Source organism: Chiloscyllium plagiosum, chromosome 1 (assembly GCF_004010195.1).
Source record: "Chiloscyllium plagiosum isolate BGI_BamShark_2017 chromosome 1, ASM401019v2, whole genome shotgun sequence".
Classification (NCBI taxonomy): domain Eukaryota; kingdom Metazoa; phylum Chordata; class Chondrichthyes; order Orectolobiformes; family Hemiscylliidae; genus Chiloscyllium; species Chiloscyllium plagiosum.
Window position 1 is genome coordinate 121363436 of NC_057710.1, and position 14978 is coordinate 121378413.

Genomic DNA, 14978 nt, shown 5'->3' on the forward strand with positions numbered 1-14978 from the left:
AGCAGCGGTGACAGCAGTAATTTTCAATTAATCTCTGGTCACAGGAGAGGTGCCAGACAACTGGAGGACAACCAACAACGTTTCCTTATTCAAGATGGGAGGAAGGGATAAACTAGAAACTACAGGCCAATCAATCGAACCTCAAATGGTGGGAAAACTACCTCAGCATTGCTTCTGATAAAAAAAAAATATTCTGCACCTGGAGAGGCAAGGATTAATCAAAGAACAGTCAGTACAGTTTTGTTAAGAGGAAGTCCTGTCCGACCAACTTGATTGAATTTTTCAAAGAGGTGACCTGGACTATAGTTGAGGGTAATGCATGTGACATGACCTACTTGGACTTCAGCTAGGTATGTCAAAAGGTGTTAGAAAAGGTGACAGCCCATGGGATCCAAGGAAATGTGGACAATTGGATCCAGAATTTGCTGAGTGACAGGAAGCAAAGGGTGATGGTTGAAGACTTTTTTTTTGTGACTGGAAACATGTGTCCAGTGGGGTTTCACAGGCATCAGTGTTGGGGCTTTTCTATTTGTAGCATTTATATATGATTTAGACTTTAACGTTGAAGGGCTGATCACAGATGATATGATAATTGGTGGGGTAGTGAATAGTGAGGATAGCCTTAATGTACAGTGAACATAGAAGGGCTGATTAGGGGAATGGAATTCAATCCAGGTAAGCACAAGGTGATACACTTCAACAGGAGAAAAAAAAAAAGGAGAGGGAGTACCAGCACACTAATGGTCACCGGTCCCTTAAAGTAACAGTACAGATGAATACAGTGGATAAAAGGCAAATGAGACACTAGTGTTTATTAGTTGAGGCATAGAGTTTAAGAGCAGGGATGTTACGCTGGGACTACATTAATAAAATTGTTTAGGTTCAATATTGCATGGAGTTCTGGAATCCACATCATGGGAGAGGTGGAAAGGTGATCTACCAGAGTTTTGCCAGGGCTGCAGTGTTTTAATTATGAAGGATTGCGTAGACTGGGGATGTTTTACTTGGTGCAGAGATGAAGGGACATGATTGAGATATAGAAAATTATGATGGGCATAGATAAGGGATAGGAAGGAACTATTCCCCTTGTTGGAAGGATCAATGACCAGGGGCATAGACTTAAATGCAAGGGACAGGAAATTTAGAGAAGATGTGAGGAAGTTTTTGTTAATTCGGAGGGTGGTGGGAATCTGGAACTCTGTGCCCATTAAAAAGGTGGTAGAAACAGAAACCCTCATATGATGTAAGAAGTATTTAGACATGCACTTGCAATACCAAGACATACATATGGGCCAAGTGCTTGAAAGTGGGATTAGAATAGTTAGGTGGTTGCATTTGACTGGTGCTGACTCAATTGGATGAAGGGCCTTTTTTTTTGCACTGTGTTTTTTGTGTTACCTCGATAACCATAACAAATTGGGAACCTCATCTGGGGTCTGGTAAAGGCTTTTTAAAAAAATTCGACATTATTAATAACCTGTGAGAATCCTCGATTTTCCTGTCTAAGAATCTACTTCTGTCTTTAAAATATTCAACAACTGCACCTCCACTGCCTAAGTCAGTGTTCCAAAGTCACAAAACACAAAAATTCTCATCTCCATCCTGAAAGGGTACTTCTAGTTTTAAAACAATAATTCTGGGTTGATCCATAACAGGAAACATCCTCTCCCCATCTACCCTTGTCAAGCCCATTCACAATCTCATACACTTCAACCAAGTCTGAGTGGACTAAATTCCAGTGGACACAAGCCTAACTCATCTTCAAAAGGCAACCTACTTGTTCCATGTATTAACCAAGTAAACCTCCTCTGAACCATTTTCAATGCATTTATATATTCCTTAAATAAAGGCACCAAAATTGTATAGTGTTCGAGATGTAATTGCACCAATGCCACATATAAGAGCAGCATAACATCCTTACGTTTATTTTCAACTCTTCTCATAAAGTACAGCTTCTCACGAGGCTCCTTGCTTCTGTTCAGTGCCTGTATATTAACTTTTCATGCACCCAAACACCTCTGCACCTCAGTCACTCTCTAAGTAACACTTCCAAGGTGAAAAGCCTCAGGTTTTCCCACTTAATACTGCATCTGACAATTTTTTTCCATCTCTCCAGACCAATCTATATCCATTTGCCAACTTCCTTATGTCCTCTGCACACACCTGTCTTGGTGTTACCTGTGAATTTAGTTCCTGTTACCGGATTGATCAGGAAACCCAGAAACAGGACGCTAATGCCATAGTTCAGTTGAAGAAGCATCAGCAAAGACCATACCAGCTGTCAATACGTCCCCAACGCACTAACAGTTCTTGCAACGTAAGTTCATAAAATTCCATCCAAGGTCTCATTTCACAAATAACCACTACTTGTGAAGCATCTTGGATGTGTTGAGAAAGTGCTTCAAGAATGCACATTTTCTCATGCTTAGATCATTTCATAGAAAGCTTCTGGCACGTAGCGAAGGAAGTTCCCACTTGCTATTCAAAGAAAGAATAAATTTGTATTTCATGGCAGCTGTCACCTTCTCAATGCTGCACAATCAAATTTTGCACCAAAATAGAAAATAGAAAAAAAGTGTTCCAACCCATTTCTATACAGCAAGTCCCCACAAATAGCAGTGAGATTGATGATTTGATAAATCTTTTTGGGCAATGCTGGCACAGATAAATATTGGCTAGGACACCAGGGAAATCTCCACTGCTCTTCTTTGAAATAGTGCTATGGGATCTTCTACAGCTGAGAAAGCAGACAGAACCTCAAATAAATGGCACCTCCAATATTGCAACTTTCCCTTGATCTGACACTGTGTCGGTGAGACTGTTTAAAGTGTGCACAAATGTTTATTGAGAGTCTTGAACTCAACGCCTGACTCAGAGATGAGGATGCTACCACTAAGCGAAGTCTGAGATGCAATGTGAATTTAGGAGCGAGCTTGGCTCTCTGTGATTGGATGTTTCGTCAATATTTACTTTCTGGGCTCATACAGGAAGAATGCCACTTAATGAGACACCACAGAGCAGCCAGGAACGGTTTGCTTACCAAAGTCTTCAGAAAAAGGGCAAGGGAGTGAAAATAAGTCTTAAAATATAGTACCAAATAAATGTAAACATAAAAATGACAAATTTTACTCAGCAGGAGATTTCTGAAATATAGTAAAGGTGATTTCTTTAAACTAACTTCCACCAACTTCACATTCATAACATGCTCATGCTGACAACCATTAAAATAAATGAGTCACACTATGGCATCGATTGCGCCCAGGTTACCCCAAACAGTTGATGTTGCACAGCTTCTGCTTTGTCAACATCAGCAAAACCACAGCCATCAAAAAGGATTGTTAATCCCGTATCTACAGCAATTAGATGTACTGGCAATTCTGCCAGTTGCTTCCAGTGTTCCATGGATAAAGGAGTTGCCAAGGACATTCATACTTGCATGGAGTTCTGCCACAAGGACAATTCCCATCATTTGCCACAGAGGTGAGCAAGCAGCCCAACAGAAATGGTGCCAGTTAATTACAGGTAAAAGCAACACAATTGTGGTACAAGTGGTTTGATCGTTCAATCTCAGCACAATTGGGTTCAGTACAGTTTCCAAAGTAGCTTGCCGCTTCTGAACAAAGGTCATCAGCAATCAGCAATTTCAACAAAAAAATCCACCAAAATAAAACATTCTTTGCAATTTCTTGAAAAAAAAAACCATTGTGGTATTTATTGCAAGCACTGTGAACTTGTAACTGCTGAATCAAAAACAAAATAATCATTTGAAATGGTACAAGGGACTTTATTATTGTTTTTAAACCATGCTAGGTATTAGTCAAAAGGATACTTGGATCAACATAATGCAAATTCAGAAATACATTTTTTGAATGATGACTTTTTACACATTGCTGGTGTGTGTTAAGCTCATCAGTGCAGTTATTGCCAACATTTTCTGAACTGGCTTGGTTGAAACGTTTTTGGAGCATATTTAGAGTACCTTATTAGGTGTCAAATACAAAAGTACACACAAGAATTTGTGATAGGATTTTAACAGGAACTTTACACCATTGAGAACTTTTAACAAAATATCTAAGCCTGAAGTGGAATATATACCACAACATTCTTTTAAGAGTTCTGAAAACATTAAAATTAATATGCGTCAGTACAGTATCAAGTTACTCCTTATCTGTAACAGCTGTAAAACTATTAAACCAATACAGCACTCAAAGTGTTTTAAAAAGCTTACTTTTAAGATTTCTTCAACGCAATTGGCTTCATTTGATAATGTTTCCTGCAAGATTAAAAAAAAGAATTCAGTGAAATACTGAAAAAAATACTCAAGTAGTAAGTCAAAACAGTTGCCAGAATGACAGTAAAATAAACCCCTTTCTGAAGAAGGGTCTGGTGCGGAATGTTGAATTTTTCGAAGCAACATAACTTTAATTGAATGCAAGCCAAAATGTGTTAAACAAAGCAACTGCATTACAACCTTAAGAATACAGGTGATTTAGAAGCCTCACCAGCCTTTGTTTTGTTTTTAAAAATGAGATACTGCCAACTTTCAAAAGTTGAATAGTGATTGAAATGGTAGCTTGTATCTTTTGCTGCGCCCTTCAATTTACCCTCATTGGTATAATTATCAGGGACAGTCCAAATTTCACTTCAATCTTAAGTACACGATAGCAGATTAATTCCGGTCTGTTCATTTGTCGGCCGACCATGTGCACTGTTTAAGTAATGTCAGAAGAACTCACATTTGAGATTTGTATGGATTATTTCAAAGAAAATAATGGTTCTTCAGCATTAGACCCAGCTCCTAGGTTGTCAGTGGCGAGTCAAGCAGCTAACTGGCTCCTTTTGTGATCTAGTATTAACACTACGTCATTGGCAGAAATTTGAGTTGGAACAGGGTTAGACATCAGCTGCATGAGGGGAGCTAGGACCATGCAATAATTGGGACAAATATCTTCTCAACCAGATATTTCACCAGCACTTCCGAAGCTCTTTATTTCTGTTCACTCTCAAATGTTTGGTCTGTGAAATAAAATTTTACATAATAAAAACAGCTTTGTTACTTTTCCTGCTTTTATTTCAAATTTTTACCAGAGTCCAATTCCCTATTACAATCTAAGGGAAGCAGTTATTTAATCAAACAGCACGGAGGATAAAAGATTTCAAATTTAATTGAGCATTAGAGCCACACTAGCCCAGACATGCATTCTGAAATGCTGTTTCACAAACTATGCAACACTGAGTCTGAAACATCACAACATATTGTACCATATACGTGCAAAGTGTCTTCTGAATGATAATATAATGCTAAATTTGTTACATATAACATGGTAAGCTATATACCAATTCTTACTCTAATTAGCACAGTAAACAAATCCGAAAGTAGGAATTTTTCCATCTGTCTGATAGTAGTCATCAACCTTTTGAAAAAGCTTTTACTAAATAAACAGGCTTATCCCAGTTTAGCTTCATCTCAAGGGCACTAAAGCTGGAGGAGTTATTTTTGACCCGTGTAACAAACACACTGATAAAAGCCATATTTGAAACCTTAATCCTGGACCCACTACATTCAAAAACAACATTAAAGCATCAAAATGAATGACAGCAGAGGTAACTTTAAGAGTTGGAATTAGGAGATGAGGAGGCGAACAGAATTGTACAGATTTACCATTTACCAAAAGAATACACAGTGGCCAGAAACGACTCATGTCCTTAACATGATGAAGGCATGAGATACAATAATTAGACGAGTGAGGCCAATCTGGAGGACAAAAAAGTTAAAGATACAATAAAAGATAGAGGTACAGAAATCTGCTACAAATGCTTTGTATTTGCACTTTTGACAATTGCATAGAATAAAATATGAACTCTTTGCCAAGGTTGGTCTGGGGGGGGGGGGGGGGGCGGAGCGAGGGGGCGGGGGGAGGTCTATAAATATTGTTATGGTAAAATTTCAGTTCCAACAAATCATCAACGGCAAGGCACTTGGTACACTTTCAGCCTCATGACAGTAATCCATTATACTCTTTCGGTCCTGAGAGTACTACCAAGCTGGACTACTATTGCCCAGCATTCTGATGCTGCTTTTATAGAAATAGTGTGTTATATAGAAGCATTTCCAATTAAAGTAACTCTATTCATCTGGGCTCTGGATTCACTTGGATGAGACTTCAGGGCAAATTCCATGGGGCTAGTAGTTACAGCAAGAATATTAGTCACATTACTCTTGATAGTAGTGACCCTAGTTTCCATTCCTGGCTGTAGGACAATTGCTGAAATTTGAGTAGGCTCCACAGAGGCTCTAATGATAGGACAGCCTTGTTATTGGCCTGAATGGATTATTGAGTGTCCAATCTGCATGTGGCCAGAAGCAAGCATAGGTTTAGGGTATTTTGCACTGCTACTGCTCAACATGCCTCTGTCAGAAAAAGCACCTTGAAGAAAGTTTGCAGAGCATTACATCTGGAAAGACACTAGAAAAGGTAAGATCAAGCACCAAATCAAAGCTTTGCAATTACCTAATGTTATCCACTTTCACATTATGCACGCATTTATTATTTGGTAAGTACAGTAACAAAACCCAAGTGGTTTTACTGTTCCAAAGTTGTTGTAAAAACTACTTCAGGCTACAACTGCACAAACTATGTTAACAATCCAGTCAAGTACTACATTCATTCAGCAGCATTGAACTAGATTGTTTCAAAATGAGAACAGGAAGGCGACTAGGTTGGCCTAGTCTGGAAAAAGGAAGGTGGTCATATAATGACTTTCTGAAGACAGGAGAGACAGATATAGACATACAGTAAGTAACTATCGAGTGCACTGGTTACCTTAAAATCTAGCAGCCGATTCTGGAAATAACCGACAGTCATTTTATACGGTGACATTTACTTAAGGTCGAGTTATCTTGTTCTGGTCTTGACATAAAACAACATTAGGAAAGAATGGCAGGCAATTACTCTGCAGCTGGAAAATCCAGAGAGAGAAATGCAGGCAGGCTCTGAGAAGCTACAAAACTCTGTTGGGAGTAATATAACGAAAACAGCAGCATGACATCATTCACAAGTATATGGCACAGCAAGGATAGGAAGATTCTGGGAGTCTTGTTTACTCTCGGGTACAGTGCAATACTCCCAGCTCGAAGCAAACAAGAACTAGGAGTAGACCATTCGGCCCCTTGATCCTGCTCTGCCAGTCAATAAGATCATGGTCGCCCTGAAAGTGGCCTCAATTCCGCTTTCCTGACAGCCCCCAGTAACTTTGTCAATCATGTCTAATTTAGCTTTGAATATATTCAGTGACCTAGCTTCTATTGCTCTCGGAGGAAGAGAAATCCACAGACTAGTGATCCTTGGAGAAAATAAATCTCATTTCCATCTAAAATGAAGATATTTTGAACTGGTTCTCTAGTTCTAGATGTCCTCACAAGGGGAAACACGTTTTCATCCCTTCAGGATCTTGTAAGTTTCAATCAGATCATCTCCCATTCTTCTATGGTATAGCTACAACCTTCTCAGCCTATCATCATCCCAGGAATCAATCTTCAGGGGAAAGTACTAGATTGGGGAAAGGCTAACTACGACAATATTAGGTACGTTGAGGAATTGAATGCTGACTGGGGACGGTTGATTGAGGGTAAAGTCTACATTTGTCATGTAGGACTACTTTAAAGGTCAGCAGGTCAGGCAGCCTCCAAGGAACAGGAGAATCGACGTTTCGGGCATAAGCCCTTCTTCAGGAATGCCTGACCTGCTGCGCTTTTCCAGCAACACATTTTCAGCTCTGATCTCCAGCATCTGCAGCCCTCACTTTCTCCTACTTTAAAGGTCAGTTGAATAGGGTTCAAAACCAGCATGTTCCTGTGAAAGAGAAGGAAAAGGATGGCAAGATTCAGGAATCTTGGATAACAAGAGAAACGCTGGAGCTTAGTCAACTAAGAAAAGGAGGCATGCGTGGGGTTTAGGAAACTGAAGACAGATACAGCCCTGGAAGAATATAAAAAAAAAAGCAAGAAAAGACTTAAATTAGGAGTTAGGCGAGCTAATAGAGACCATGAAATGCCTTTCGAAAACAGGATTAAAGAAAAACTGGATTTTATGGATATAAGGAGCAAGAGGTTAGCAAGGGAAGGGGTAGATTCACTCAAGGACAAAAAGATAGACTTTATGCATAGACGACACAAAGATTGGGAGAAGCTACAGATAGTAAAGGAGGATTGCCAGATGATACAGCAGGATATAGTTGTAGTGGAGACTGGGGTGGAGAAATGGCACTTTGAATTTAATCCAGACAAATATGAGGTGACGCATTTTGGAAGGTCTGATGCAGGAAGGAAGCATACAGAAAATGGCAGAACCATTTGAAGCATTGACATACAGAGGGATCTCAGCATACAGGTCCAGAAGTTCCTAAAAGCGGCAACACAAGTGGATAAAAGTAGTCAAGATGGTGGATGGTATGGAGAAAGGTGAGAACTGCAGGCGTTGTATGGTATGCTTGCCTTCACTAGTCAAGGTATAGAATTAAAAATTGGAAAGTTAGGGCACATTTGGAATATTGTATGCAGTTCTAGTTGTCACACTATAAGAAGGATGTGGAGGCTTTGGAGAGGGTACCGAAAATGTTTACCAGGACGTTATCTGGTTTGTAGGCTATGATGAGAGGAGATTGTTTTCACTTGAACATTCGTGTTGAAACGCATGGATAGAATGGATAGTTGGGAGTCTTTTTCCCAACATAAGTTTAAGGTAAAAAGTGGGTAAGTTTAAAGGAAATATGAGAGGCACGTTTTTTCATACAGACGGTGCTGAGTGCCTGGAACGTGCTGGTAGAAGCAGATACAAAAGCAAGGTTTGACAGGCATCTGGACAGATACACAAATAGGCAGGGAATAAAGGCATATGGACAGCATAAAGGCAAAAGGCTTTTAGTTGCGAAAGGTATCACAAACGGCGCAGTTTTGGTGAGCCTCTTCCTAGGCTGCATTATTCTTTGCTGAAAATGTGTTGCTGGAAAAGCGCAGCAGGTCAGGCAGCATCCAGGGCGCAGGAGAATCGACGTTTCAGGCATGAGCCCTTCTTCAGGAATGAGGGCTCATGCCCAAAACGTTGATTCTCCTGCTCCTTGGATGCTGCCTGACCTGCTGCGCTTTTCCAGCAACACATTTTCAGCTCCGATCTCCAGCATCTGCAGTCCTCACTTTCTCCTCCCTGTATTATTCTTTGTTCAGTTGAGGGAGCCTTCTCTGAACTACCTCTTGCGAATTATTTCAAGGGACGCAGACATCACTGTCGAGGTCAGCAATTGTTGCACATCTTCAATTGACCTTGAACTGAGTGGCTTGCTAGATCATTTAAAATGGCAGGTTAGAGTCAACTGCATTCCTGTGAATGTGGAGACTGTAGCCCAGACAACAACATAGTGAAGTCAATGGCAGTTACATCATTACTGAGCCCAAGTGGAACAAAAATTCCTCCAGCTGTCATGGTGGGAGTTAAGAGGGTGTTGCTGGAAAAGCATTTCTGACAGGCTCTGGCCCAAAACGTCAATTCTCCTGTTCCTCGGATGCTGCCTGACCTGCTGTGCTTTTTCAACAATACACTCTCAACTCTGATCTCCAGCATCTGCAGACCTGTCTCCTATGATGGAAGTTAACTTGCATTTCCCATAGCATTAGCCTGGGTCTCTGGGTTACTCGTCCAGTGACATTACCACTATTCCACCACTTCCCTTATTCTATCCTTTCAGAGAATGATGACAAACTGCACACAGAATATCTCATTCATAAGCAATCTCAGTTCAATTACCACTAAAGGGTAAATTTTCACTGGTTTGTCAGTCACTGTAGTAATAGTTTCATCTTGAAAACAAAAAAGGGAGAGGTGAACCTATAAGCCTATATTCAGAATGCAAGTCAAGCCAATAACTTAAGTCAATACTGCAGCACTAACAGCACTTGTGGAAGTCAGTACAAGTACTGTATATTTAAAGAGATAGATAAGGATTGCAATATTTTAGCTTGAGTTCCTTACAGCTGTCATTCAGCAAATAGTTTTGAGTTCCGATCCAAGATGTCCTAGTGAGCCTTGAAGAGTCCAGTGTTGGATTTAACCAACATGCATGCATACTGGTCATCACTATATAAGAGAGAGCCCGAGATAAGAATCAAAAGTTCCATACCCCAACTGATTAATTTACTTTTGTGTCCAGATGCAACAATGTGTGTCTAAGTCAAGCAAAATTGCATATAGCCAGTAAACTACATCAGCGAAGAAGGATTCAAAATGGACCAGTCCTGTATACATTCAACATTAACAGATTACTGATACAGAGTAGGCTTTGAATACTGGAAGGAATAACCAACTGGCTTTGGCACAACTTTTATTTTTGGTGTCGGGGGTGGGGTGAGAGAGAGCACGAGATCAGTACAGAAACAGACCCTTCGGTCCAACTTGCCTATGCCGAGCAGCAAGTGTCCCATACGAAAACCAGTCCTATATGCCTGCTATTGGCCCACATCCCCCGGTCTTTCCTATTCTTGTAACGGTTGAAATGGTCTTTAACTATTGTAACGACTGCATCTACCACTTCCTCCGACCGTTCAATCCACATATGAACCACACTGTTCTGTCAAAAAAAAAGGTTGCCTCTCAGGTCCCTTTTAAATCTTACTCCTTTCACCTTAAAATTATATGCTCTAGTTCTGGACTTGCCTACTCTAGGAAAAAGGCCTTGGCTATTCACCTTATCTATGTCCATCAATTTTATTAACCTCTATAAAGTCACCCCTCAACTACCTATGCTCCAGAGAAAAGAGTTCCAGCCTATCCTTATAGCTCAAACCTTCCAAGTCCAGTAACATCCCTTCTGAATGCATGCCTGGATTAGGAGGAGATCATCAAAAGAATAATACTCACCTACTTTATGGATATACTCTCAAGATGTGGTATGGGGAGGGAATCTGCAAATGGAATCAGACCTGCAATCTTAGACTCAGACCTGTACAGCACAGAAGGAGGCTGTGTTTGCATCAACCAAAGAACTGACTACTTGTAATCCATTTTGTTTTTTTAAGTTTTGGTCAAAAATGAATTGTGGTAACAGGAACAATGCACAATAACCTGGAAAAAGGGGTAAAGGTGTACACATCACTGCCCTTATCCTGATGGAACCTTTGTGTAGAGCTGTATCAAGCCGAGTGTGGACCTTTAGTACACAAACAACAAATGCCACCAGATACCGAGGTGCTACCTGCCCCTTATGTTGTGAAGGATGGATCTGCCCACATGAGAATGCTCCAAAGTAGTTGGATTGTGCCAGATCACCTATTCCTTCTGGAAAGTCTAAAGAAAAACATGCATGAGCACAAGTCCATTAGACAGTGGTCAGCACATAAGGACCTAGGGACCTTCTTGTTAGGAGATTCCTCTGAGTAGACTTTCAGAGATTTGGCAGAATGCCTCCCAGAACTTTCAAACAATACAGAGATATAGTTTAGCTGGTAGCGAGAACAACACGTGCTATTAGATCATAACTCCGATAATTCCCTCCACACCCCCAGCTCAATGCTCAGTATTTGCACCCCTTTTCCAACAATAAATCCAGAGTGCTTCCCTCGGAGACACGTGCCTGTCAATTCCACAGAGATTCCATATAACCTGGCTGTGCATTCCTACTGGAGGCTTGTTTCCCGGCCTGGTGACCAGGTATCAATTTGGTCAACGTGTCAAAAGAAGAGTCTGCATCAATATCTCTACATAGAGCCGCCACTGTTAAGGACTGGCAGAGCAACCTGCTCCCCTCCTCACTGGGATATCCCTGTGCTACGATCTACTCTCCAGCCTTACAACAAAGCCATTCCTCGCATTTACAATACGGTGTACAATTCTGGGCGCCACATTACCAAAAGGATGTGGAACGCTTTGGAGAGGGTGCAGAGAAGGTTGCCTGGTATGGAAGGTGCTAGCTATGAAGGGTGGCTGAGTAGGTTAGGTTTATTTTCACTACAAAAAACAAGATGGAGGGGGGGGAACCTGATTGAGGTTTACAAAATCATGAAGGGTATAGACAGGGTGGATAGAGACAAACTTTTTCCCAGGGTGAAGGATTCAATAACGAGAGGTCATTCTTTCAAAGTGAGAGGTGGGAAGTTTAAGGGGGATACACGCGGTAAGTACTTCACACAGAGGGTGGTGGGCGCTTGGAACGCGTTGCCAGCAGAGGTGATAGAGGCAGGCATGGTAGATTAATTTAAGATGCGTCTGGACAGATGCAGGAGTAGGCAGGGAGCAGAAGGATACAAATGCTTAGGAATTGACCAACAGGTTTAGACAGTACATTTGGATCGGCTCAGGCTTGGAGGGCCGTAGGGCCTGTTCCTGGGCTGTAAATTTTCTTTGTTCTATCCTTTTTGCACAAAGACTGCATGACCTAATGAAAATTTTGCATAACTTTTCTGTTTTATTTCAGTTGTTGAAACTTTTTAAAAAATTCATTCATGGAATGTGGCTAGCTGGGACAGCATTTGTTACCCATCGCTAGTTGCCCTGAGAAAGTTGTTGTGAACCTCCCACAGTCCACTTGATGGATAAATGCTGTTTGGGGGGAATTCCAAGATTTGGATGCAGTGGCACGGAGGAACTGAGATATATATCAAGACAGGATGGTCAGTGATTCGTATGTATGTGCTGCCCTTGTTCTTCTAGGTGGTAGCTACCATGAGTTTGCAAAGTGCAGTTTAAGGAGCCCTAGTGAATTTCTGTAAGCTCCAATAAGATCACAACACATGCTACTAGAGTAATCCAGTAGTCAGTACACACTGCTGAGTGTAAATGTCAGTGGTGGAGGGAATAGATGTTTGTAGACATGATGGTAAAAACAGTGACTGCAGATGCTGGAAACCAGATTCTGGATTAGTGGTGCTGGAAGAGCACAGCAGTTCAGGCAGCATCCAAGGAGCTTCGAAATCGACGTTCCGGCTTTTGCCCAAAACATCGATTTCGAAGCTCCGTGGATGCTGCCTGAACTGCTGTGCTCTTCCAGCACCACTAATCCAGAATTTGTAGACATGATGCCAATCATGGGTCGCTTTGACCTGAAAAGCAACATCATCTAGTGTTGTTGCAGCTGCACTCATCCAAGCAACCAAGAGTGTATTGCATTACACTCCTGACTTGTGCCTTGTAGATTATAAGCAAGTTTTGGGAAGTCAGGGAGTTATTCGTTGCAGCATTCCTAGCCTCTGACCTGCTCTTGTAGCCACAACACTTATGACTAGCCTAATTCAATTTGTCAATGGTAACCCCAGAATTTGAAGGGCAGGGAATTCACAGATAGGAATAAAGGAACAGGACTAGACCATTCAACCATTATTCAATGAGATCGTTGCTGGTCAATAGTCTAACTCCATAAATAGGCCACATAGATAGTATACCATTAAATCTCAATAGGCAATGGTTAGATTTCCTCTGATTGGAAATGGCCACTGCCTAGAACTTGTGTGGCAAGGTTACTTGCCACTTGTCAGCCCAAGCTTCACTATTGTCCAGATATTGCTGCACCTGGACATGGACTGCTTCTGAAGTCACAAATAGTGCTGAACATCGTCCAATCAATCAGCGAGCAACCCTAACCTTAGGGAAGATCTTTGAAGCAGACGATGACTGCTGTTTGGACACTACTCTGAGGAACTCCTACATAGGGATCTGGAGCCGAGATGACGAACCTCCAGCACCACAACCATCTACCAATGGCCAGGTATGACTCCAGCTGAGTTTTTCCCCCACTTCCATCAACTTTAATTTTGCTACATTATCATGATGTAACACTTGCTCAAATGTGGCTTTGATGTCAAGGGCAGTCAGTCAATCTCATGTCTGAATTCAGCCCTTCAGTCCATGGTTCAACACAGACTGTAATGAATTCAGGAGCTAAAGTGTACCTGGCAGAATCTATACTAACTATCAGTGAACAGGTTATTGTGAAGCAAGTGCTGCTTAATGGCACAGTTGATGATCGAGAGTAACTGATGGGGTGGTAATTGGTAAGGTTCAGTTTGTCCTGCTTTGTGTACAGGACGTACCTGGGAAGCTTTCCACAGTGTCATGGATATGCCACTGTGCACTGGAACAGCTTGGCTAGGGGCGTGGCAATTTCGGAAGCACAAGTCTTCAGTTCCATTGCTGGAACGTTTTCTGATGTTGGCTGATCTGATGATCCTCAGCTCCATTTTCCTGCCTTTTCCACATAACTCTATTCTCTTATTGATTAAAAATCTGATAGCAATGAATGCCACAGATTTACCGTCCTCAGAAAAAGAAAATCCTCTTCGTCCATGTCTGAAATGTGTGACCTCTTGTTCAGAGATATTGCCCTTTGGATCTAAACTCTCCCACATAGAGAAATAACCTTCCACATCTATCCTGTCACCTACCTTAAGAATCTTAGAAGCTCCAATAAGATCACAACACATGCTTCTAAATACCAAAGAGTACAAGCTCAATCTTTCCTCATTACATAGAATTGATGTCAGCCTAGTGAACCCACACTGGACTGCCTCAAAAGCCAGTACATCTTTTCTTGGATAAGGGGCCCAAAACTATTGACAGCATTCCAGATGGAGGGCATCTTAAAAAGGTGAAGACAGGATTTGGGCCCCACAAGTGTGGTGGTCAAACCTACCAATACTAGCACAGATACAACTGCATCTGAGACAGGCACATTGGTGCTAAGGTGGAGATGGTCAAAAAAAAAAACATATTTGATCTTATCCTCACCATTGATACAGACAGGGGGATGCCTTCCATTTCACTTTCTGAAGTTAATGACAATTTCTCCAAAAATGAAGGAGCCGGTTGTCTTTACACCATTCAATCTCTTTCCTGTCTCGTTGTTTGAGATCTGACCTACAGCAAAACAATGGTGGTGTCATCAGCCACTTGTAAATGGAGTTGGGGCAGAATTTGGCCGCACAGCCATGGGTGTAT

At 41.3% G+C, this 14978-nt stretch overlaps 1 protein-coding gene across 2 annotated transcripts in view; it reads right to left on the bottom strand.

Annotated features, from left to right (window-relative positions):
* LOC122552813 (AF4/FMR2 family member 1-like) overlaps positions 1–14978 on the bottom strand; it is a 164613-nt gene that overhangs the window by 65440 nt on the left and 84195 nt on the right. For both annotated transcript variants that reach the window (XM_043695804.1, XM_043695796.1), the window contains exon 4: positions 4229–4273. In XM_043695804.1, coding sequence (XP_043551739.1) covers positions 4229–4273 — 45 coding nt within the window. The remainder of the gene's footprint in view (positions 1–4228; positions 4274–14978) is intronic.